This window comes from Gobius niger (assembly GCF_951799975.1).
Source record: "Gobius niger genome assembly, chromosome: 1".
In the NCBI taxonomy this organism is placed as follows: domain Eukaryota; kingdom Metazoa; phylum Chordata; class Actinopteri; order Gobiiformes; family Gobiidae; genus Gobius; species Gobius niger.
The window spans coordinates 9,410,850-9,437,957 of record NC_136852.1 but is presented as its reverse complement, the minus strand read 5'-3'; the positions used below and the strand labels follow the sequence as shown (position 1 = coordinate 9,437,957).

At 40.4% G+C, this 27,108-nt stretch overlaps 2 protein-coding genes across 2 annotated transcripts in view; both read left to right on the top strand.

Moving 5' to 3' along the window:
- Positions 1-10,629, top strand: part of serpini1 (serpin peptidase inhibitor, clade I (neuroserpin), member 1) — a 30,617-nt gene extending 19,988 nt beyond the window's left edge. Inside the window, exons 5-9 of the mRNA XM_079574638.1 lie at positions 4,612-4,816; positions 5,655-5,752; positions 8,497-8,583; positions 8,664-8,753; positions 10,185-10,629. Coding sequence (XP_079430764.1) covers positions 4,612-4,816; positions 5,655-5,752; positions 8,497-8,583; positions 8,664-8,753; positions 10,185-10,258 — 554 coding nt within the window. The 3' untranslated portion in view covers positions 10,259-10,629. The remainder of the gene's footprint in view (positions 1-4,611; positions 4,817-5,654; positions 5,753-8,496; positions 8,584-8,663; positions 8,754-10,184) is intronic.
- An 8,385-nt stretch (positions 10,630-19,014) lies between these two features.
- Positions 19,015-25,586, top strand: LOC306969631 (acidic leucine-rich nuclear phosphoprotein 32 family member B; the record flags this gene model as incomplete). The annotated part of the gene is made up of 5 exons (XM_079565312.1): positions 19,015-19,021; positions 19,965-20,095; positions 21,685-21,827; positions 23,604-23,801; positions 25,429-25,586. The coding sequence occupies 5 exons, from the start codon at positions 19,015-19,017 to the stop codon at positions 25,544-25,546; spliced, it is 597 nt and encodes a 198-aa protein (XP_079421438.1). The 3' UTR covers positions 25,547-25,586.
- Between the last annotated feature and the right edge of the window lie 1,522 nt (positions 25,587-27,108).

Genomic DNA, 27,108 nt, shown 5'->3' with positions numbered 1-27,108 from the left:
AATACAAGTGCAAGGCATTATTATTATTATTATTATTATATAAAGCACCTTTACCTTTAGTTAAAGAGGGGGTATTATGCTTTTTTCAGCCACATAGCACCAGTCTATAGCACACTACAATGATGACGAAACCTTCTGTTGGTCTGTCAATGCAGTAAATTAGAATAACTGCCTTGTATAAAATTGCTCTTTCAAAATGGCGGTTGCAAATGACTTGAAATAGGCCTCTGTCTCTTTAAGAACCTCTGACCCTTTCCGACACGCCCCCTCCACACGCTGTCTGTGGCATCACAACAACACTGCGCTCGTCTCAACAGTATTGAAACTACGATCGGTGCATTTTAATTTTTATTGTTGGAAAGGAGCTACTGTTTATCACTTTGGGAACAATGGCCACACAGGATATTATTTGGAAACGAACCTTCCACACCGGACGCTTGGAAGGGGCTCTTGCATGAAAAATAACTGCTGTTTGGAGGCTTCTCTTTGCATCTGCCATGCCCTATGGATCTCTAACTATACCCCCATGGACGACACCAGGATCTGCAGGAGCCCATACGATTCAAAGACGGACATTATCTGTGCAGGTGGACAATGGTTTTTCGAGGTTACCCGTTAGCTTGTTATAATCGACTACAGCTCATTGTTGATGAAAAGTCTGCAATAAACCACAAATGTGTAAAGCCAGGCTCATTGTGTGATCATCGTAAAGGCTGCTTCGAGTAGTTGCTGCTTTATTGACGTTATTTGTGCATAATATGCTGCCTGTTTTCAATGAATGTTGTGAAGGTGAAGGTTGTTAGCTTGTCGCGGCTAATAGTGCCTTAGCTCCGGAAGAAAACCTCTCGGCTACGACTCACTGTAGATGAACTACGAAATCAAAAAGCCAGGCTCCGTGTGTCATCATCATAAAGGCGGCTTCAAGCAGTTGCCTGTTTTAGTGACGTTTTCAATGCATAATATGCTGCTTGTATTCAGTGAATTTTCCCGTTAGCTTATCGCGTCTAGCTTGTTAGCTCCGGGAGAAAACCACTCGGCTACGACTCACTGTAGATAAAATGTGAGCAATAAACTACGAAATCAACAAGCCCGGCTCAGTGTGTGATCATCATAAAGGCTGCTTCAAGCAGTTGCCTGTTTTAGTGACGTTTTCAATGCATAATATGCTTGTTTTCAGTGAATTTTCCCGTTAGCTTGTCGCGGCTAGCTTGTTAGCTCCGGGAGAAAGCCACTCGGCTATGACCCATTGTAGATGAAATGTGAGCAATAAACTTCCAAATCAACAAGCCAGGCTCCGTGTGTGATCATTGTTAAACGGTTCTTTATGTGTGTGGTGGTTTTATTGACTTTATGTGTGCATATTTCTCGTTTTCACGTGATGACTCGAGGTTTAGCTTAGCATTAGCTTTCTCCGGAGGCTCTGTGCATCATCAAGGCCCAGCGCAGAACCAGACACTGAAATAAGTGTTCTTGTCACCGGTTTTAATCCTGGGTGTTTCGGTAACAGAAACACTGATGTGTGTCTTTGTAAAAGTCTGCTGTGGCTCCGGTTCACAACACATGAAGCTAATCCTCCATGATGACTCTGTTTACATCTTAGGGCTAGACACTGCGGGGAGGGGGTTCTGCTGAGGGGCAGTGGTTGGTTACTCGGCTGGTGACGAAAGGTCGGAGGCGTATCCTGGAGGTCGAGGGCGTTTCCTGAAGGAATCAGGCGTTTTATCCCTAAAATGGCCGCCATCAGAGTTTTTACAGATTACTCGAAAATACGTGAATGTGCCAAGGCAACACTTCAGGCATGGTTTTAATGAGGGAATGACTTAATAACATGATGTAAAGCTTGAAAAAGTCGATTTTGCATAATAGGCCCCCTTTAAAGCTTGAGTTGACTTGACAAAAGCTACTGTGACTTGACCCCATGACCAATTGACTTGGACTTGGGACTTCACAACATAGACCACCTCTGGATTAGATTGGGTGTGGGCACATTGATTTCCTCATTGTCATAGGTTCTAGTCCTAGCTCTGACAATTGCTTTCCCTGATAGATTTCTCTTGATTTTGATTAGGTTTATGCTCATCTTGAAAATAAGCCAATGGAGCAAGGCATTACTTCACTTAAAGGCACTATACCTGTTTTTTCTAGTATAGACATTTGCTTTGTAAACTGAGACATTTGTGGAAGAAACACTGTACCTGTAAGCATTTGGAACAATTGTATGAACTCTCAGGCTAGTTTTTTAGCATTTCTGTGAAAAGTGACCCTTATGAAATGTGCTGATAAACCTGTTCTTATGAAGACTTGGGACCACAACTAACATTTTAATACTGATGCAAAGTATCAGTATCAAAATCAGGTAAAATCTTCATCAATTCAATTACAAATAAGCTGCTGATTTCATGGGCAATCTCAGTTCAAGAGAAGTTCGAACCTACTCAAATTCAAGAAAAATTCAAGCAATGTAAACCTATTTTACTCAGGTATTGTGCAAGATCTATATGTTCAAATCAAATATTGTTTTTGCTAATAACAATTATATAGATTTATTCACACAAGTCATACAGAGGCTCTAATCTAATGTGGCTCTACTTCCACATTAGATTAGCTAATTAAGAGTAGTTTGGCTTGTGATTAATGACAACAAGTGACATATCTTGAATGATTCAGTTTCACTCAAACGACTTCCCCCGCGTGCCCGAAAAACCCAAAGCAACAGCAGCCATAATGATCTCCCGCCGCTTCGTGTTTAGATATGAAGTTATTTTTGTATTTGTTGCACGCCTCCACCTCCCCGCTCTCCGCAGCCTGACGTGAGTGGTGCTGCGAGCTTCAGTGAGCGCGGCAGAACAGGGACAGCTCCTCCGGGATCGGCCTGCGCGTTAGCATTCGTCTTTTGAAGCAGAAACTCATCGGGTTCAGTCAAATGTTTGGAGGAGCTGCGGCTGTTCTCCCCCGGTTACCCACAGCGCATAATAATGTAATGACTTGCAAAGAGAATTTAGCCTTTTCTGATGTTTTGGTGAGTTTTTTTGTTGTGCTGAGGGAGTTCTCATTAATTTTAAAAGACCGCTGCTTTGTTGGCTATTAATCACAGACAAAAATACCAAGGCGTCTTTTATTTGGGGGGATGTCGTCAGGATTCGGTGATTTTTATTTTTAGTTAACGTCTATGCAAAAATACAGACACTTTCCCCACTTACTGCTCCTGAGGCTCGGTCTCATCAAGCCCTGAGTGTGTGGTGGGGATTTAGGCTATAATAGTGACTTTCAGACCAAGTATTACAGGGTATCTACAGCCTCATGTGAAAGCTAAGGCCGACAAAACTAATCCACGCTTCTTCCTCGTTATGGTTGTCACGGTTTCGTGCTTTTTGGTTTGTGCTTTCATCAGGTTTTTGTTGCTTTTTTTCCACATGTTTTGGTCACATTTTCGAGGCTTGATCACAGCTACATCACACACAAAACAAATGAAATGTGGCCAAGACACAGCAAAAAAAATGTGACAAAAAAGCAACGAAAATGTGATTAAAAACAAGGAGGAAGCTTTACTCAGTTTTGTAGGTCTTAGCTTTCAAATGAGGCGTTACACTGGCCTATAGGGTGTGAGCTAGAGTCGAGAAGCTTTTACATTTGGGTCAAATTGAGGAAAATGTGTCAGTTTAAGGTGGGTTCTTGCCATATAACCCACCCCTACTAAAATGTTGATTTCTAGTGGTGGTACCGTTGGTTGCGTTCAGGAATCAGCATTGAAAGTGCTTTACTACACAATGTTGTGAACGCACCCTGATGGCCTTGAGGTGAATCCATTTTTCCTCCAATTGACACACAATTGAAATTTGAGAGCTTTTCACCTAAGAAAGAACATTTCGATTAATTAAAGCAGTACTAAGTAACTTGTTTACCTTAATAAATCCTTTCCGTAGTCCCTCTGGGGGTAGTACAAGTGTTGATGGGATGATTGGGGGGTCTTTCATGTCCCCTTGGAGTCTCTGGCCAGAAAACCACACTTAAAGCTTTTCTGCACCGGGTCGGAGGCCCCAATACACAATAATGGACCTAAACAGAATTTACAGCCAAGTTTGAGTGAAAAAAATTATCTCCATTGTAATTGCATGTGTGCAATATCCCTCTCTAACTTTGTATTTTCTGTCAGCGTAGTATTTATTCTCACGGACAATTAATGATTAAAAAAAACTTAACATGCTACGACACCTGCAGTGGCGCTTATGGCCTCTAGGGGCATGAGTTACTTAGTTCTGCTTTAAGAGAACATGACTTTGAATAGGATTTTTGCTTTTGTTTTGTTTTTAGTCTTCATAATCCAATAATTCTGTAACCCACTGGTGCTGAGCAGGGGAGACCCCCATATGCCAATTAAACTGTTAAAAATCAACAGGTGTTGATTGATCCAAAACTGGAACCGATCAATCAAAAAAAAACATTTGTATTTCAGTATTTTCAATAAAAAATAGACAATCTTTACTCAGACCCTGCTAAATCTCTATTATTGACAAGTGCTGAAATCCCCCATCATTCATTGCCTTTATGTGTCTATGAGTTGTTTGTATATTTTTAATGAGCTGCTTTAATGTGGCCCTTTCTGTGCCTTAGGTGAGTTCAGTGACGGCTCGCAGGAGGCAGGTGGCGTGTACCAGGTTTTGGAGATGCCGTACGAGGGCGAGGACATGTCTATGATGATCATCCTGCCGCGGCAGGAGGTGCCTCTGGCTTCTCTGGAGCCCATCATCAAAGCCCCGCTGCTGGAGGAGTGGGCCAACAACGTCAAGCGCCAGAAGGTGGAAGTCTACCTCCCCAAGTGAGACGCAGCCACTCACAGCCTGTAATAAGACGGTTTGAGGTTGTAAAATATCAAAATAATCATCGGATGTGTCGTAAAATTAGATAATTGCTTAAACTCAGTGATGAAGACAGAGCTGTGCAATGGGTTACTACTATATTGCGTAGTTTCTGCAGAGTTTAAATTGATAATCCACACAACTCCTTTTTAGCTCTGATTTCTAGCTTCAAACCCTCCGACACATTCCTGTTGTGCATTCATTATTTGCACTAATTTATGGCACAGACTCTTTTGTCATGCTGTAGTTACCTACTGTATGATAATCTTGCTTAATTTGTTATTATGTAACACGAACACCACGCGTAGGTCTGAAGTTCTGTTATTTTCACAAATTACTGCATTCTCAAAATGCTAAAGAAATTTACCACAAGAAAAACATTAGGTACAGATGAATGTTGACTGCAGTAATTTTATCATTATGGACGTGGGCATTGTTGCGCCATGTTTTTATCAAGTCTCTACACTCAATTTTCAAGCTCTATTTTGAAGGAAATATTGATAACTTTTAACATTGGACACATTGATGTAGTAGTCCTATACAGTGTCAGTGTTGATATTTGTTTTATATGTATTGAGTTTATTTCTTTCCCTCTGATAAATTTCCTAAAAGACCCTTCTAAAAGTTTGCATAAAAAGTCTAATTCTGTACAACAACAAAAAAAAGAGTCCTAATTTGCCAGCCTTTCCAGTCGGAACAAAAAAGTTAATACGTTTTGTATTTGATTTGACGACCATAATTCTCACACCAATTAGGGCTGTGTTTGAATCCAACATTACTGGGCCTGTGTTATTTCAGGTTCAAAGTGGAGCAGAGGGTCGAGCTGAAGGAGGTGCTGCAGGAGCTGGGAGTCAGGAACATCTTCACCAACAACGCAGATCTGTCTGGGATGACGGGTACTTCCACACGATCATAACATTCATGCAAAACACAACCGTAACAAGGCTAGAATAATGGCTAAAGGGAAGTCTGCAAAGCTCTGCTGTAATGTTCCTGTTGTAACCACGGTAACAGGCTCTTGAGTCAGATCAGGATCGTCACATAACTACAAAATAGGTTGATGTGCATCTACAGAACTGTCCAAAAGGCACAATAGTGATCCTGCAGTCTTTTTACAAACAAAAAATATTCACTGATTAACTCCCTGAATATTACAGGTTATAGAAAAACAAAGGGGGGAAAAGAACTACTCTTTCACCTTCTACTATAGAGTTCGGGAATGTCCACAGTTACCATGGAGATCCGCCATCTTTGCAGCTGTTAGCATACATTTCCATAGACTAACATTAGCTAAAAACAGTATAAAAAGTGGAGAAAAAAACAGTGGAACGACTCCGTTAGCTGCTGAGATACTGCTGGTAAATACATCTAACACACTGTGGTCTCCAAGTGTTTTAATGTGAACAATAACTCCAGTATTTTAACTTTTAAAATCTCCATTAGTTTACAATGGCTGCTAATCCCATAATGCTTAGCGATATGACGTCACATTCCCGAGCTCTATAGAACAACTTTAACAAATGCTGAATTAAGGCGAGACACGGCAGGTGAAAACAATGATTTTTGTGTGGACATTTTTGCTAGTTCATTCCCTTCTTAGTTTTCATGTCTGAGTATAAAAAAGCCATAGCGAGTCCAGGAAGTGTCTTGGAAGTAACTCCGACATCGCGCCACAAAAGCCGGTTTCACATCCGTATTCACTCACAAATATTGACATTATATCGCCGTGTTCTGCGGAAGGTGCTCGAGATTAAGCTATAATCCTAATATGGTAATTTCCTTTCTGGGAGACACTTGAAGGTCCAGTCTGCACACATGCGCACACATCACAAAGCTTTAGGGCCGTTTTTTTCAGAATTAGGTTTTCGTTTCACCAGTGTTTTCGTCAACGAGGCCGATAACGCACCTTTTATTTTATGACGATAACGTAACGGTGACGAGCTGGGACTAAAACATGGGAGAAAGTGGTTCATCAGACCCTTCACAAACAGAGCTTGTGGGCGGAGCAGGAGAGCACACTTGGTACATGTGCCAGAGCATCTCTCGCCTCCTACTACTATCAGCGTACATCCTCCATGGAGCGTGTCTGACAGCAATGTCACAGGGACTGTGCAGACGGCACTGTTTGTAAATAAAATCTCCAAGCGATGATCAAAGGACGAGGAGAGCAGGCGCTTTTGGGAAAAGTCATGTTCACAATGACTCTTCTGCCAGTTCCTAGTGTGGTGTAATCTGTTGTGTCAAAAGCTTATAAAACATGTGGGGGCAGCTGTCTGAGTTGCCCAAATCACACTGCACCAGCCCCCTATGGCCAGCCCCCTCATGCAGGTGGTGGGTCCGCAGAAGTACGGCCTCATGGTTCTAACCTGGTTCTAGCCTCGGAGCGTCTGACATCCATGTCACAGGGACTTTATTTTTTCTCAGGACAGTTTTCAATACCGTGGCGTATGAACGCAGAGAGCACGTTGAGGTAGGCTACGTATGTGCAGACGGCGCAGTTGGTAAAAAAATAATTAAATCTAGAAGCGATGATCAGAGGACGAGGAGAGCGGGCGCTTTTAGGAAAAGTACTGTTCACAGTAGGCCTACCACTGCCAGTGCCTATCGTGGTGTTATCCGTTTGTCAAAAGCTATAGAAAGCCAATAGATAGCTATTATTTATCTCAATTTCCAAGACTTATCGAAATTAATTCTAACTCCTTATAATGAAACAGACGAAAACTTGACAAAAATCTTTATATTTTTCGTCTGACTAAAACGTGACTAAAACTATCACATTTTGAAATGACTAAAATGTGACTAAACCTAAAAGCATTTTCGTCCAAAAGACTAAGACTAAAACTAAAAGGGCTGCCAAAAACAACACTGGCTCACAGGAACATTCAGGCGCTCAAACCCCTCCACCATGTTAAGGTTCCAGGAGGGGAGAGATTATTATTATTTATCCAAATTGCCAATACTTATCGAAGTTAATTATTATTTTTTTTATAATGACACTGACTAAAACTTGACTAAAACTATCACATTTAGAAATGACTAAAAATGTGACTAAAACTAAAAGGCCTAAAATCAACAAAATAAAACCATTAATTTAAACCTGGGTCTAACCATTATTTAGAGTTTGTTGCTCAAAATATGGGCAATCCTTATATGAAAACCTTAAATGGTAGAACACTCACAGTACATTTTTTATTTCTCATATTTATATCTATAATGTTCCGCAAACGTTTCAAATAGATATCTCTAAATTGATTTCTTTTACCCTCACTGACCTATAGTGTCTTGCCTTTGTATCTTTTTGTGGTAGAAAATAGGTCAGTGAGACATGGAGACGTACAAGGCAGTTCTCCTAGCCATGATGCTAATGTTAGCTTCATGCTAACCGCTAGCTTCGAGTGTTGTGTTTTGTTTTTTTCCATTTCCGCTGGAAAATCTGCTTAATTTTCTAATGTAAGAGTGAGACAAAACATTTCATTAATACGGACCCGATTTTAACTCAACTGTATTTGTATGAGCTAAATATGCTTATAGCTTACAGAAAATAACTAGAAAGAGTGAAAAAACAAACTCAGTATAACAGCATTTGTATTCTATTCATTCTTCATTGTATTGTGTCTTCACCTTTTGTATCTCACTTCAGATGAGAAGGACCTGTTTGTGAGCAAGGCGGTGCAGAAAGCCTACTTGGAGGTGACTGAGGAAGGCGCAGAGGGAGCGGCGGGCTCAGGTGGGGCTTACATTCACCGCGCTGAAGTGGCCTGACCTCCTTCTGTCAGCGTAACACCTTCATTTGTTCCTTTGTTGCAGGAATGATCGCCCTGACCCGGACCCTGGTGCTGTATCCACAAGTGATGGCGGATCATCCCTTCTTCTTTGTCATCAGGAACCAGCGGACAGGTAGGCCGTGTTTATAAGCCGAGATGTGCGAGATGTGCCCAGGAAGCGACGAGACCAAGAACACGCTGCTCCTTTTCTCACTTTTAAATTTATGCTTTCAAAGGTGTTGAGCGTGTGCTGTGGCTTATTGGCTTTTGTCGACGGAATATTGAGCATTCAAACTATTTTTAACCATGCTGTGTTTTTATGACTTGAGAAAAATTCAACTTCAATAAGTAAAAGTTCCTTAGTTAAAATAACTTACTCAAGTGCTCAAAACAGAAAAGCATAAATCAGTTTGATTAAATGTTGTGAATAATAACTTTGACATAGTGCTTTAAAATGAGACTAAACATGCAGCCACCTTAATACTTTTGGAGCCTTTTATTGAAATAGAAATAGTAGTACAGTAGAAAGAGTTAGTCACAAATGTAGTAAAACTCAAGAGGACATATTATGCAAAATCAACATTATTAAAGCCATAATCCAGAATTATATTGGCACTGAGTCATTCTGCGCTGTTTCAATTTCAATCTTTCAATAAGTTGATCTGGCAGCTGCCTGCAGGATGAGCTTCAGTCAAAATCTTCACCATCTTCAGGTCTGTATTTCATGACTATATAATTGTTACAGAGACGTTTCAAATTATAAAATGTAAATGTCAACGCTATGGCATCAAAATAATGTTAAGTCTATCTTCAAGCCCCATATGCATGATGCGTATGTCCACTTTAAAGTAATGTTCTCCATAAAAACAGTACCTAAGTGCAGATCCTTAAAGCAGCACTAAGTAACGTGTTTACCTCAATAAATCCGTCCCTGTGGGGGTAATACAAGTGTTAATGGGATGATCGGAGGGTCTTTCATCTCCCCCTGGTGTCTCTGGCCAGAAAACCATGTTTGCAACTTGACTGCCACCGGACCGGAGCAACCAATACACACTAATAGAATCACTAAGATGAAACAGGCTAACGGGTAAAGCTAACTGCGGGCTAGCGCCACTTTAGCAGTGTTTACAGCCAAGTTTGAGGGAAAAAAAAAAATCTCCATTGTGTAATTGGATGTACAACATCTCTCTCTCCCTTTGTCTTTTCTGGCAGTGTTGTATTTACTCTCACGGACAATTAATGAGCAAAAAAAAACGCAACATGCTACGACACCTGCAGTGGTGCTTTTGGCCTCTAGGGGTATGAGTTATTTAGTTCTGCTTTAATTAATGAAAATATGCAAAAAATTCTCCAAATTCCCCTTTGCAGCTGTGTCTACAACATGTCGCTTCCCACCAAATATGGTGTAAATATAGTGACTCTAATGACTGAGAAAAGCTCCATATAAGATCCATACTTTATTACTGTAGAACTGCCTCCCTCATCTGTCTATAAAAATGTGACAGCGTGTACAGCAAAGTAAACCAATTTTTAATAATCTGTCTCTCTCACTTGTCTTCTCCAGGCTCCATCCTGTTTATGGGCAGAGTCATGACCCCGGAGGTGGTCGACCCCATCGACGACTTCGATTCAATATAATGACAGCAACGATGAACGCGCAGCCGCTAAGTCTCAGTCAATACGATTCTGACATCATAAACGCTACCTATCCTCTCTCACAATCTTCAGCTGTGTTTTATACTCTTTCACAGATATTCTATGGTAAATTCTATATTGAAATAACTATGTGAAGTTTTGATACTGGAAGCTTTAAACACAGACGTGCGGGAAGTGTACATAGTCTCTCGTTAAAAGCAGTGTTTGTACATAAGAAACAAGTATGTAAACCAGGGTATCTCCACGGTGATGAATGTGCTTTAAAAAGTATTCGCAAACTATAGCTGAGGTCCACTGCATTCAAGTGAAGAGCTTTTGTAGTCGAGGTTTGCAAATATCGTCGACTGGACTTGGTTGATTTAGTGAAAACTTGTTTACACTAAGAACAGTGTTGCTAATTGAAATAGTCTTTGCAGAAAGATGAAATAAAATCCATGCAAAACACTGAAGCTGAAGATCCAAGGCACTTCTGACAATGTAAAAGTCCTTTATTGAGAAAAATGGGACTTTTTTGACTGTCTGCCCTGATGAAGACCTAGAATAGATCGAAGCCCATCGGTAATGTCCCATTTGTCTCAATTAAGGACTTTTAACTCGTCACAAGTGCCTCGGATCTTCAGTTTCTTCTTTTAAAATAGTCTTTATTTTGGGCTGGAGGAAACTCGGCATTAACAAAACCCTCCCGCTGCTCCTGTGATCTGTTCTTTTGAAATAAATAAAATGAAACATTATCCAGATCAAACAAGATCTGTGGTTGTCAACTTCTGGGTCAGGATTTTAAGGTGCCGTTACACGTATGACCTGAGGTGGCAGTAGTGAGTATAAAATGGCCAACTTGCATCTAGCCCCTTTAAAAAGTACTTGAAATATTGGGATTAGTGCTGATTTTGAGTAGATTTGGACTGTCGCAAATGGAGCCAGCATGTTTTTTTTTTACCTTTGCCTTTTTTGTCTTATTTTAAGTGCACAAGTTAATTTCTCTCGTTTTAAGCGAAATAATGCTTGTTCCATTGGCAATCGTATTTCAAGGCAGTCCAAACCTACTCAAAATCAGCATGAATTGTCTTAATTCAAGCACTTTTTAAACAATGAATCTAAGACAGGGATGTCAACGTCGTTTGGGTCGAGGACCGAAATTCACCCCCCACGACGGGTCGCCGGCCGCATATATTGTAAAGGACTGTGGCCTCATAAATAACAACAGCTTACACTTATTGTGCTTCATCAGCCTGTGTCACATGTTTCTCAAAGTGCTAAATGAAGGCATTATTCATTAACTCCACATTCGATGGCAGTAAGTTTCTATTGTAGCCACAGCCGCCCTGGGGCAGACTGACCATTTACCACGTGGTTATAATATGCTGTTTATATCCTGATCTTTTATTATATCAGTGCGCGCTGCTGGACACATGTGGAATTCTGTCCTTTTTTTTAATTTAAGCTGCCCCCAGTGGCTAGAGTGAGCAAACGGGTTATTTATTTAAATATCCATAACTCCGCACAGGAATGGGCTTTACCTGCTCAGAAATTCATGCTCCTCAAAGGGCCACATTAAATCATCTGTTGGAATAAATACATTTATTGCAGCTTGTCTTTGGTGAAAGGTTGATCCACTGACCCAGATCCAGCTTGTTCATAGTCTGACAATTGACTACAAGAACGAAAAGAAGCTTTTGAAGATCGAAGTGAAAAAACGTCTACTCAATCAGTCCAGTCCAGTTGACCATAATTGATAATCTCTACTTAGGTGGAATAATTCTGGACGACTGAGAGCGTATTATGGCCTATATGCACAGAAGCGAGACGCGGCTTACGACGGGACTAGAGGGAACTTAGGTGTTGAAGCTAATGGCTCACAAGATTTGAACAAGCCTTGCATAAAAAATAATTGCCCTGTCTTTATATAATAATTTCATCAAATAGTCCAGATTTTTTTGGTGGGTTTTTAATTATTAGTCATGGTCTAAACTTTCCTGTTTTAGGAAGCGAACAACAACAACTAGCCTGAAAATTCACCATCGATGGAAAGGCTTTGTTCGATGTGCATCAATTATAAAGTTCTTTTTCCTGCTTTTACAGCATACTGCAGGACAAAACAACACATAAACAAACATTACACTACTAGAACAAAGTCAGGGATAGGTTTGGCTTTTGATAAACATTAGCCATTAACTGGGAGATAAAAAGTGGGGACGTTTTTGCTCGCCGTCTGGAAGTCACGTGTCACTCCTCTGCATCTGGAGCCTCTGATTCGCCGTTGAATCCAGAAGCGGCGTCCGAACTGTCTTGAATGTAATCTCAAAACCCATGGAGGTACTCTGTAGTCCATGCGCAGCCCCTTTAAGTTGAGCAGCTTGTTAGTTACCCCCATTAAAGATGCACAAGCTCTACTTCTTAACAGTATTTAATCTTTTTACCTAAGATCTACTACGTGCACACTGTAACTTTTAACCTATTTTATTATTCATGTACATTTGGCAGTGTGTTATATATATTATGCTCAGTATTTATTGCCGAATAAACATTTTTGTCCTTATACGCTGAGTCTTTGTGATGTTTGTGCACTCTAGGCTCAAGGACGGCACGTTTTTTTTGAGGGGGGTAAAAGCAAATACCTTTTTTCGATTAGATTCGTAACCAATGTTTTTAAATTGAAGATTGAGCCCACTGAGTTCAAGATTGAATCAACATTCAAGAGAAGACTCAAATATGAACCACTAAACTAAAACTAATGCATTTCAGAGAGTCTGTAGAAGTCCAAACCATCACAGCATAAACCCTAGATAGGACTTTGCCATAGTTATCCACTGGATTTAATGTCCAGCTCTGGCGGCCAGATTGTAACTGTCCATTCTCTTCAAAAACAAATGGAAACTAATTGGAGAAGCTACTTATTTTTGTTATTTTATTGTCATTTGACTTTGATCATCAACGTGTCATCCATGTTTGACGAAACTAATGTGAAAAATGATTTTCTCGTCAAAGTTTTCTTTAACTCTTTAATGTTACCCTCACAACCATAAAAAAAAAGGATTTTATAACCATTTGGGAGACAACATTATTATTATTTTTTTAAACCGGTCCAAACCTGATCTAAATCAGTCTAAAACTGGTCTAAACCAGTAGAAACCAGTCAATGCTTGGTCTAAATCAGTCTAAACTCGATCTAAACCAATCTAAATCAGTCCAAACCAGCACAAACCAGTCCAAACCAATCCAACCCTTATCTAAACTGGATATTTTGAGTATTACACACTTGGTAGAGAATGGTAGAGCTAGGCAGAACACATGATTCAATAAAGTGTGCTCTACCAAATGGTTGAGCAAACCTTTAAAGGGTAAATAAATAAATATATTTGTTTATTATGGATGGGACTAGAGTGTATTGAAATGCAAATATATTGTCTGTATAAAACCAAAAAAATGTCCACCTACCATAATTACCACAGTAAAATATATCTTTTTTACACTTCTTTACATTAGAATTTGGCTGATAGGACAATTGCAAGATGGCCGCCACATTTGCCCCCCGGCAGCAGTTGGAATGTCCCCTCTAGAGTTTTAATGGCTGTGGTCTAAATCACAGTTTGTAAAGAATATTGTAATAGCAGCGTATAACTCTGTTGCAGTTGAACTTTTGCCTCATCACGTTACGTGGTGTTGCCTGGGCCCCAGCTGGGCCTCACAGGTGAGCAGAGCGGACTGCGTAACTAAGGCCGGTTGCTAAGCACGATGCAGGAAAATGGATGTGCTGCACCGTTCCTGGATGTCGATGTATACAGGGAGAAACCTATGGGCCATACCAGCAGTGATTATACACATGGATTTTTCTCCTTAATGAAAATCCTGCCTATGAAATCTGCTTTACAAACTATCGGCTATGAATTAATTTGTGAGGATAATCATATCACATGTCAAAGAGTTCAGTAACTCGGTTAACTTCAGTTACTTCTGGTCCTACACCTGGATTTTATAGAGATCAGGTGCTGGGATGCCAAAGTAAAAAAGAGTCCCAAAGAGAACAACTTTCACATGATGCCAATAAATTTGATTTCTTTATATCTGGGCACAAAAAGGTAATGTTTATACAATTACAAAATATAAATCGGTAACGGTTTATATTCAGGTGTGCTCGTTAAGAATTAACAAGCACTAATACTTGTAAAGTTTTAACACACTGCTTATACTTTTATCTGTTAACATCCTAATCATGCTAATAATACACTTATTCATAGCCAAAACCCTAAACCTAACCTTAACCGTTAAATGATTACTAATGCTTAATGAGAACACCTTCATTCAAAGCGATACCTATAAATCTTGCGTACCTGACCTTTTATAGTTTTGATATTGTGAATGTTATATATCAGACCCTGTGCCGGGGTTGCTCCCTCGCTCCTCCCTGTAAACAGGAGATGCCTGTGCGTTGCCAGGCAACAGTGATCGGGCCGATAGCTGGAGCTCGAGGAGCGTCGCTGTGACCCTGGTCTCATGGAGCAGCGGCCCGCGAGCCACAGGAGCTCAGCACTTTGTAACCGCTCCACACAATAACGCTGTAAAACTGGACTATCGGGCTCCATGGGTCACTCTTACAGAAGCACAGGGCCGGACCGAGCCGTTTACTATGACCTAACCACCAGGAAAAACTACCTGCACAATACTGGGACATGTCCGAAAGGTAAGGCACTGCACCCATATCATGTTATCAGGACGTTTGCTGTTTCAGCCTGGATCCTTCGCCAAAATGTTGTTCATTTTCTCTAATCTAGTGTAATTTCATGTCTTTTCACTTCCACATTAATCTGTTATAATTTGACCTGGCCAGCTCCTGTAACCTATTCTAACCACTGCCTCCTAATTGAATTATGGAGTCCCGGGCGGCCGCTGTCTCTGTCCCATGAACTGGGCCAAATCTAAACTAATAGTGCCTGCTCAGGTGTCGACTGCTGCCATGACAACGGGGGCTAATCAGCTCCGACAGGCCCAGCTGACCGTAACTCAAACCAGTGAGCCGGCGTTCAGCGTTTCTCACAGCCGGGCTTTTGTTTCACCCAAACCCGTTCATACGAGGGGCAGGACGGGTGCAACCGTTCATACGAGGGGCGCAGACGGGTGACCTGCCAGTTCCACGGCTGTGGGGCTCCGGCTTTGAGGAAGGAGTGGGTGCATGTTGTTGTTAGGACCCTTAAAACGTACTCGCCCAGTGATTCTCAAACTGTGGTAGCTTCATGTGGCACTCAGGGTCATGTCCATTTTACTTAAAAACTATTCTATTTATGCATCTATCATTGCAAAAAAAAAAAGCCATCTTTATGCATTAAGAACAGAATCAGATTAAGGATGTTTCACTTAATTTAAGCCATTTTAACTTCCAAAGTAAAAAAACAAAAACAAAATTGAAGTACATGAACACTTCTTCCACTATATACCAACGCAAACCAACTCAAATAAGAACATTGTGCTTATGTGGTTCAACTGTGGCCTGTTTTAGAGACTTTTTGGACCCAGATTAGGCCTGATTTGATCTAGACCTGATAATGCTTGGATGATGCTATATTATTATCATGTGTTGAGGCAGCATTTCTGCTCGAATGCCATCAAAATAGCATTAAATATGATTCCAACACATAGTAATTCAAAATAATGAACTTGAGCAACAGTTTTTCCTGATAAGTTCATGACAAAAAGCTACATTAATGGAGCAATACACGTTATATTGCAGACATTTTGTTCAGAAGTTACCCATTATATCCCAAATTGTCTTTTATTTTAACAGTTTCCTTCTTTTCACTGTTTAATGCAATGTTTGGAAATCTTAAAGGGGGGGTATTATGCAAAATCGACTTTTTCCAGCTTTACATCATGTTATTATGTCATTCCCTCATTAAAAATATGCCTGAAGTGTTGCCTTGGCACATTCACGTATTTTTGAGTAATCTGTAAAAACTCTGATGGCGGCCATTTTAGGGATAGGTTTGCCTGAGTCCTCCTAGGAACGCCCCCACTTCCTGGAGACGCCTCAGAGCTTTCGTCACCAGCCGAGTAACCAACCACTGCTCCTCAACAGAACCCCCTCCCCACTGATGCCACAGACAGCGTGTGGAGGGGGCGTGTCGGAAAGGGTCAGAGGTTCTTAAAGAGACAGAGGCCTATTTCAAGACATTCACTACAGCCATTTTGAGAGAGCAATTTTATACAAGGCAGTTGTTCTAATTTGCTGCATTTACAGACCAACAGAAGGTTTGGTCATCATTGTAGTGTGCTATAGACTGGTGCTATGTGATTGGAAAAAGCACAATACCCCCTCCTTAAGAAGTTATAAATGCATAGATTTGGCTGAGAATATTGCATCTGGACTTTAAATGGCATTAAAAGTCTTTAAATGTGACTTTCTGCTACATGTATAATTCCTAGTTGAGGGATTTTAAACCATTCACACACCAATCCTTTGCTGTAACCTGTTCCTACACGTTTCAGAAAGTGAGGTTCTTATTACTGAAAGTGTTAAAGTTAAAGTGTATTTTCCGCTTGTCAGTTCGTCGGGAGTGAACACTCAGAGCAGCAGTTTGCCCAAGTCCCACTCGTCCCAGTGCTCGGAGCTCGCTGGCACTTTCACCCCTCTGTCTGTGGAGCGCAGCCCGGACTCCGGCCTCTTAGCCACACCGGTGAGAACCACACACGCTCAAGAGTACTTTGCCTTCTTTTTACTACTGCTTGACCAATATTGTTATTATAAATATTCTTACTTGCTTAGAAAGAGAAACCAAAGTAAGTAAATCATTAAGTGTAAAATGCTTCATGTTAACATGAAAATTAATCAAAGTTTAAAAGGGCTAGATCCAAGTTGACCATTTTATACTCACTACTGCCACCTCAGGTCATATGTGTAACTGCACCGTCTACATTAAGCTCCTGCGTGACGGTATTTAAACATTTTTAAACTCTGTATAGTCCCTTTAAAGACCCATTTCATCCCATAAATAGAATAAAATACAAGCACTTACTTTATCACAGATGTTAATTTTGTTGAAAAATCCCAAACATTTGTCTTTACACTTAACTTTCCTGGGGGCGGGACATCTCCAGCTCGTCTCCATGGAGATATCGAGTAAAGGCAGCCAAACATGAGATTTAAAAAAGGTTAAGTCCTCATCCCAATCAATTCTTTGATCACCCACTGCAAAAATAGCGTCTCCTGTGTTTGTTAGGACATTGGTTGCAACAGTGGCGAGGCAAATTTATTCATACAGCATATTTCATGCACAAGGCAACTCAGTGTGCCTCACAGCAACACCAAAAGCACACAAACACAATAAAAACACAATAAAACAAATCGACACAACTCATAAAAATATATAAAAATAAAAAAATGTACTGTATATACTGTATATTTAAATTATATATTAAAATGTGTTAAAATACATTCAATTGCCATAGTCAGCCGTAAATAACAGTGTAATCCAAAATGTTGCACAGCATGCCTTTGAAAACTTGAATTATTTTTCTTTTGTTTTATCTAATTTCAGGTTGAATATTATTTTGGTCAGACAAACATTAAAACTCAGTATCTTGTAGTATTTTCAAAGTGCTTTTTTACTTATACTCGGGTAATTATTTGGCTCACTACTTTTTACTTCTATGTATGCAAATTCTTTTGAAGTAACGTTAGTATTTTGCTTCTCTTCCTCCTCTACACATGCTGCTCTTTGGCAATTTCTTAAACTGTAGGGCTTCCTTACTTATAAAATGTATTCAGCAAAAGTTACTCAAATACATAATCCTCATTGATGATGCTTTGGTGCAACATGGCCGCTGTAAAGGACGGTAAAGCTTTGTGCGCTGAGCGAGGGTCAGGTGAAGTGGGGACAGACCGATGTCCACTCTCACAAAGGGCGGGATAAAGTTACAGAGTAAAGGTGAAGCATGTTCTGGGTCAAAGGGGTCATGTTTGGAAAATGTTTTCTAGCTCCATGTCTCTCTAGGTCAGTTTTATTGACTCACGCAAAACACATTTTCAAATTAATGTGTTTTGATTTGGCAAAACTATGACAACTGTTCAAATCTGGGCTGAAAACAGGCCTATGTAAAGAGATACGATTAAAAAAAAGCCTTTCGTCCAACATTAGAGGAAATTTGCATGACGTATAACTAGCTGAACGCAAAAGTATTCTCTCAACTAATTGTTCCCCTCTTTGTGTATCAGCTTCCGTCCAGCCGCTTCCAGTTCGTGTCGTGGCATCGCCTGGAGCAGTGTGACGTGACCGGGGACCAGCTGACCTGCCCCAGAGTCAGAGAAGGTGTCAATGGATTCTCTCAAACCCCAAAAACACTCAGTGGTTTTTAAACTTTATTTATTTATTTATTTATTAAGTGACAGGTAATACACAGGTATAAAGTAATAGGTATATACGATATAAAGTGCATATTTACACAAGTGAGAAGGACACAGGACACAATAGAAGAGACAAATGGGAAACATATGGGGAGGGAGGATTACGTGATTGGATGGATAAGTAAAACATTACATTGACACAGCATTTTTTGGAGATGTTTGTAGGATCAGCTCTTAATAGTTTGAAAAAGTACAAAGTAATACCTGCATCATGTTATAAAAAGAACATAATTAAACCAGATTTTAAATGTTTTGCACCTTAATCTCTTAAAGGGGCGAGATGCAGAAATATGTGTGATATTGATGCATTCACTGTTACTGTATACACTGCTTTCTCTATACAGTGATGTACAGTTGGTGCCTCAATCCTTCCTCTTGATCTCCTGAATATTGCTCTGTTTTAAAGTTTTTCTCCATGCTTTGGGAAGTAACATTGTAAATATTTGTAAATAATTATTATTTTGGTCATGTGACTTCCGATCACATGTTCTCTTATTTTAAAAGGGACACACCTGGGGCTAATTCTTATGCCCTGACGAAGACAGGAAGGACTTTTAATCTTTCATACAACAGATATGGGATATATCTGCTTATAAAATCGACATGCTACATTTCTGTGTAAATATACTTCGCATGAAAACACTTCACGTAACTTTATTTAAATAGGGAACACGTGGAAGAGCTTGGTAGCTTCTATCGTGAGCTTTTTTGGAGCTATATGACATGTGGGCTCCGTTTGCGTGACAGAGCGCACGTACAAAGACCAGACGGGGATATATTAACTCGCCTAAGGTTAGGTAAGAACATATCTCAGTATGTAAAAACGGTGGCCTATTCCTTTAATCAAGTCAAATTATTCCTGATCATTGCAACGCTGGCCCAGTCTTGGAAGAGCACCTCAGAAGCACTCATGTTTCTTGTTTTGAGAAAATCTGTTATGTTTATGAAAGATTTACAAAAAATACTAACCCTACCTGTTAGATCATGTATTATTTGTTTTCTCCACATACAAGCCTAAATGATTCAAGTGTGAACTACATGCTACAGTTCATTTTGATAAATAAAAAACCTGATATTTCATTGGATGTGAGCTGCATTCACAGGCGATACCGATCACCCAAAGCCAGTAAACATTTGTCTCAGGCTGCATAAACCTGCAATATAACACTAGTATATTGCTTCTATTACATGCACTTGTAAGGAATACTCCACTTTGGCAGCTCTATTTACTGTCAGGCATGTTGAAAAATTAAAACAAATATTACATTATTGACGACACGGTGCTGTCTTTCGCAGGTCCATCTGATGAGGAGCTGTTGGAGCGAGTGGGTCATGAGGTGCATGTGGAGAGGGGAACCCGGAGGAGCAAAGAGGGAGAGGGTCAGAGCTGGGAGGAGAGACTGCAGGAGAACTGGGAAAACTGTGCGGTGCGTACTGAGCCTGACGCTGTTCCTGACACAGATCACACGTTTCCCTTAATACTGCAAACCTTTTTCTTTACAAGGAGCACTTTGCACAGCAGATATAATGCCCTTTTTAAATGAAACTGCAATGCAAACGATTGTGATGTAATTTGCAGCACAAAAACAGCTTGGTAATTGGATGATAAAACGCAGTAGTTGCCATTATGGTCATGCAAACAGGTTACACTGGGAAAAGAATAATAATTTAAAGGTAGAAATTACATATATTTACTTCAATTAGGAGATTAGATCTAAGGTTTTCTGGTCTGGTCTAAGATCAGATTAAACCTTTTATTGCCAATGGAATAAGTTTTTTTTATTCTTAAAGAGACTAGATGAGAGTTGATCATTGTATACTCACTACTGTCACCTCAGGTCATGCGTGTAACTGCACCTTCTATATAAAGCTCATGCATGACAGCTTTTTGAGTGACAGTGCAGGATTTTAGAGGCAGTTGTGGTGAACAGGTCTGGGCTCATTGGGGGGATGTGACTAAAGGCAGAAGAATTTGAGATTTGAATAGGTCAGGTCCTCATCCAGATCCATTCTTTGATTACCCACAGCAGTAAAAGCATTTTCTTTGTCGAGCTGCTCATTAGGAGCATGTTTTGTATTGATGGCAACAGTATGGTCCAAAATGTTACACGGCGTGCCTTTAAGTAATTTTTTTTTATTTTTTTTTGCCCCTTAAAGAGACTATACAGAGTTTAAAAATGGTAAAATTATGTATTTTCCTCCCCCTACATGTTCCAGCCATGTCCTAATGTGTAGAATAAGCCCAGACCTGTTCACTACAACTGCCTCTAAAATCCACTGTCACTCAAAAAGGTGTTACTTCGGGTGCGCATGCATGAGCTTAATATAGAAGGTGCAGTTACACGTATGACCTGAGGTGGCAGTAGTGAGTATAAAATGACCAACTTGCATCTAGCCCCTGTAACAGCACATTTTCTCCAAATATGAAAGCTTCTTGCCTGGAGAGCTTACAGGCTAAAGGCCAGTGTAACGCCTCATTTGAATGCGAAGTCCTGGAAAACTAAGCTTCTTTTAGTAGTTTTTGTTGCAGGTTTTTTATCACACTTTCATTACTTTTTTTGTCACATTTTTGTCACATTTTTAATCACATTTTCATTGCATTTTCATTGCTGCGTCGGGGCCACACTGGTGTGTAATGTAACTGTGATAAAGACACAAAAATTTGACCAAAACATGTCAAAAAAGCAACAAAAATGTGATCAAAACAGAAACAAAAAGGATGAAAACATGACAGTCATAACGAGGAAGAAGCTTAGAGTTTTGTCGGTCTTAGCTTTCAAATGAGGTGAGCTCCAGTCGAGAAACCTTTAGATTTGGGTAAAGCCGAACAGGAGAAAATCCACTCCCATGTGATCAAGCGTATCTTTTTTGCCTTCAACATTCAACAAACCATAGATAGTATTTCAAGTTTTGTTTTGGACAAGTTAGTTCAATATCAGCTGGTGGTGCATTTAATGTCACATCAATCGAGAATAACTGCAAAAACTCTTCTGAAGTGATTCTCTTTCCGCGTTAGGAGCTGAACCTGTCCTACCAGGATTTAGGCGATCCATACCAAAGGGAGAACTTCATCCGCATCCTTCGCCGGCTCATCCGTGTGGAGAAACTGCAGCTGGTCGACAATTCCCTGACGGATCTGAGCTCTGTTCGACTGCCAAGGTAATCATCGCGCCTCCCACGAACTCTATCGAATGGATGAACTTAGACTTTCTCGGACACTGATGAGGAAGAGACAGAAGTGCGGAAAAAGATACAGTAGGTTAAAGGGGCTAATGGTTTCGCTGCTGCAGTGAAGATGAGGCAGTGGAGGGAGTGCATTTATATGGATGATTTGAGCTTTTCCATAATAAGCTAATGGAGACTTTAAAAGGTAAAATACTGGAGTCATTTAAAACAGTTAGCAACCCAGATAGCTCCAGTATCTATCTGGGAGACTTTTCAGAGTCCGTTAGCATGCTCAATGTATTTTTCTTATAGCCGTTAGCATTAGCCATCATCACAACTTTAAATGATCAAGATGTTTTCAGCTGTTGTCAAACCCATCGACCACAGTCAGGTGAAGTCAAAGCCTAGTTAGAAATCATTAATGAATGCAGAGACCTTTTGAGATTTTACTTTAGACACAAAATAGAGTCTAAAAGTGTCCTCTAGGCTAAATGCTAACTTAATTTCAGTCATGTTTCTAGTTTTTGTTGGTCTGATACACATCTGGCGGCCACTAAACTTCATCTGATAGGATGTTGAAGTGCATATTGACACATTAGACACAATTTTTGCTAGAACATAGTTAGCCCAATTACCTATTTAAGATTTTGATAAAGATTGTACCCAGCTTTTTTTTAGTTTAGCCATTTTTGTCATGTTTATCGTTTCACTTCCTTATTGGACACTGACAGGAAGTGATACAGATGATGGCAAACAATTGAAACTGTTGCCGTGCCAACCAAGTCAATAGATACAGATGGTTTCACGTCATAATAGAAGGTGGCGTGACTTCGCCGAGGGGGAAAATAGAATCTTTTGGGAAACACAAATTTCCACTCTTTTCAGCCATTTTCTGGTGGAATAACGTATTTACCACACATAAGTAAAGTCAAGTGTAAATCGGGCCCATATGGATATTTCCATATGATTTCTTACAGCAGATTGATCAGTAGAAGTGGAAAAAAACGGCAGCCTTAGCCAGTCTAGCTATCCATTAGCATTAGCATGATGCTAACATGATGCATCCATCCTTAAAAATAGGTAAATGTGAAGTCATACTGAAAATCTCCATACTAATGGAGATTTTAAGGTGAAATACTGGAGTTATTGTTATACACATTAAAACACTTGGACTTACAAGAAGTAGTTCAACAGCTAATGAGTTTTTCCACTGCTTTTTTCTCCACTTTTTATACTGTTTTTAGTCTGGAATATGTATGCTAACGGCGGATCTCCATGGTTACAGTGGAATTTCCCGAACTCTATTTCCCCTATTTTTGGCGGCGAAAGCTGAATAATTGATTGAGCCAGGTTTAAATTCATAGTTTTATTTTGTTGACATATTAGTTACAATTTTACATTTTGGTTGGTCGTTTTAGTTTGTTAGTGTAAAATCTGTAAATAAAAAACAAATTCAAAACTCAATAAATCAGGCTGGGAATTAGATATATTAAAAAAATCCCTCTGGAAAAAACCTTAAAGATATTGTTCAGTCATTGAATTTACAATTTCCCAAATAAATCAATACTGAATAGTTAAACATGTTATAGTGAAGACTGGGTATTTTCTTGTTAAGAGACCAAGAGTTTTGCTAGTTCTCCTCTTAAATCCAATAAAAACGGTTCTTCTGACTGTCTAATTTGACAAACATCACTTCAGACAGTGCTCCTGATGATTTTGTCACCTGAAAACTATATAAATAATAAACTACATGCCTGTTTTAACGCACAGGTGCAGGATCCTGAACCTGCACCGGAACCACCTGGTGTGCCTCCGCCTGCTGCCAAAGCTCCCGGCCGTGGAGCACCTCTGTCTGTCGGACAACGCCGTGGCCTCTCTGTCTGGGCTGGGGGCTCTGGGGAACAGCCCCCTGCGCTCCCTCAACCTCAGCCGCAACCCGGTCACCTTCACCCCACACTACCGCGCCCGGTGAGTCACCACGCTACAGTTAGCATTTAGCCTTACGCTAATATTTTAATCAGTGGTGTCTAAACCTTTTTCATCATGGGCCAAATAAGTCAAAGTAGGCAGTTCTCTTTGCTGTAGGGGTTCATCATTATGTTTGTTTTTGAGTTTTGTAAAAATGGGAAAAAAGAATAGAAGATCTGGACTACTGTAGTGTAATAAGACATTTTCAGTTGTCAGTATATTAAAGAAGATTAGACTAGCTCCCGTCGATCACATGAAAGCAAAAAATAAGCACCAATAAAGTCACTAAAACCACCAGCTACACATAAAGTGGCCTTTTAAGCTGTGCCAATGGAACACAATTCTCTTCCACAAAGAGCCGCAGCGTATCGTTGCATAGTGTCATATAACATTAGCCGGTAGCACCCAAGTGCTAATCAGCCTCTTTATTAGCGTTTTAAGTGGATTAGAGCTTAATCACTGGGGGAAACCCTAGCGTAAACTGTGGGTGTTTAGTTAAAGCAGTACTAAGTAGCTTGTTTACCTTAATAAATCCTTTTCGTAGTCCCTCTGGGAGTAATACAAGTGTTAATGGGCTGATTGGGGTGTCTTTCATCTCCCCCTGGTGTCTCTGGCTGGAAAACCACAAAAAAAACGACCGGGTAGGAGTCACCAATACACACTAATGGAATCACGAAGAAGAAGCTAACATGCTAACGGGCAAAGCTAACTGTGGGCTAGCGCCACTTAAACAGTATTTACAGCCAAATTTGAGTGAAAAAAACTATCTCCATTGTTTAATCTACATTATCCCTCTCTCCGTTTGTCTTTTCTGTCGTAGTATTTACTGTCACGGAAAATTAATAAGCAAACAAAACGCAACATGCTACGACACTGGCAGTGCTTATGGCCTCTAGGGGCATTGAGTTACTTCGTACTGCTTTAAAGATCCACAGGACATCACAGTCAACCCCAAAACAGCAGTTGTCTGGGCTACGCGGGGCTAACTTCTTCTTTTTGTTGCTTTATGGTGAGCAGCTCTCACCGTTAGGGTGCATAACCTCCACCTACAATGCTGGAGTGTGGGCCAGAGTATATTCTGTATCTATCCCTTTTATTTAATTTATCTACAATATATCAAATAATCCTCTTTCTTTTTTTAAATAACAAGGCTAAATGGGCTAGTTCTTTGTTTTAAACAACATAGCAGCCAAAGGTGAACCGGAAACAGTGTGCATTGCCATCAACCCCCTGCCCCCTGCTGGCTGGGAGTTGCACTGCTCCCCTGCTGCTTTCAAAGGGCATTCGGATCGGTGGTGGTCATGCAGACTGGGACAAGACTGGTTTGACAGTATCATTAGTTGGATTAGACTTCACATGTAAACGTCATGACTGGCAACACTGATTTTACATATATGTTGATGTAAGATTGCCAGAAGCATTAATACAAGCTGCCAAGAAAGAGGAAGCAGGATGGTCAGAGATGTAGGTAAAACTAATCTGTCTCCATTTGGATGTGTCATGTATGAAACCTTGTTGAAATGCATATGAGTCCACTATATATATCGAACAGTTCTGGTGATAAAAAATCCTGATTGTGCAGCCTGTTGCTTGTATTTTTCTTAATTTGCTTATGTTTTTGTTGCAGGGTTTTCTCCTGTTTGCCAAAGTTGGAGGCGCTGGACGGGATTCCTAAACTGCCAGAAGACTGTGTGCCAACAGCCCAGCAGACCTCAGAGACCACCACCATGTGCAATATTTTATAAGTTTTCTGCCACACACATGGACACGATGGTTTGTTATTTTTATTTTTGCTCATCGTCTGGTGCTTAAGTATTTGCACTACTTTTGAGAAACGTGACACCGTTGCTATACCTTGCAGTTTTAATACGACAAATGATCAATTGTTTTACATAATTTTGTAAAATAAATGGTTAAAATGTTCTCATTGCATTTCTTGACCAATATTGTTTTGGATATTGATTTTTAAAGGATTTTTTTGCGTAAATGGATTCCTGGCCATGCACAAATTAGCCTCTCCTGCTGCATGACCGCGGAGTGTGAGGCGTGTGAGGCGTGAGAGGCGTGAGAGGGCAGAGCGCGCGGATGTCTGCGCTCGGGCCTTATCAAACATTTAGTGCTCAGACTCCCATGGATAATGGCTTCTTGTGTCCTCCCACTAACAGGGTAATGACCCATGAGCCACATTCAGCAGTACACATGCTCGGATCATGGAGCTATCCAGGATCGACAACTCGGAAATGACGGAACTAGTCACAACTTCGGCTAAATCATAATTATAAAAGCAACAAGGACATGCTCCTTCAAAGCCCTGTTTCTCAGACTTGAGCCATAAGTGTGACCCCGGTTCTTTTGCAGCTCTTTTCATTTTAACCTCTTAACCCCCACCTGAATCGAGGGAATTTTCTCCAAGGCTTCAAAATAGCAACGAGAATAAGACGAAAATGAGAATGAAAATGCAACAAAGGAGCCACAGAAAAGTGACGAAAAAGCAACAGAAAAATTGTGAAAAAGTGACCAAAATGAGTGCAACAAAAAAGCTACAAAAGAGTGATAGAAAAGTCACAGAAACGCAACAAAAAGCTGATAAATCGATGAAAATGTGACAAAAAAAGATACATTTAGATGAGTCTTGTACAGCTTTCAAATGAGTTTTTACACTGGCCTAATGAAGCCTAGGCGTTGATTCAACCTGGTAGACTAATTTCAGCATCTCCTGCCTCCAGCCAATGACCACTTCCTCCACCTCAGCCCATCAGCGTAAGAGCCGCACCACCGTATCAGCCCTCAGTCCCACTTTTCAGCCCCAGCAATCATGGTTCATTCGCTTACTGGCTGTGCTGTGACCCACCTCCGCCCCGTCTCCGCCTCTTCTCCCTGCTGCATCTTCACAAGTCTTCCATACCACCACCAGTGTCCAGGCTCTGGGGGAAGACATCCCTAACTCCAAGCTGTTCATCCATACTGACTTTCATGCATACATCGATGTCTACCGCCGGGGTTTGATCCCCAAAACTAATATACATGTCAATAAATCTTCCAAATTAGTGCTTTTGTCTGTTTGAGTCTATCCAGGTTGAATAAGAAGATCTGAGAAAAGGTGCTTGGTGAAGGCGGGGTTAAAGGTCCTATATCATGCAAAATCGACTTTTTGGAGCTTTTAGCCATGTTTACGGCCTGATTTTAATTTGTAAAACAGCGTTTTCATTATTTCTGTCGTAAGAGAGAAACAAAGAGGAAAAAAAAAGAAAAAAAAAAATTTAAAAGAGAAAAAAGGATGTGCCCGAGGTGCTTCCAGGTCAGCTGT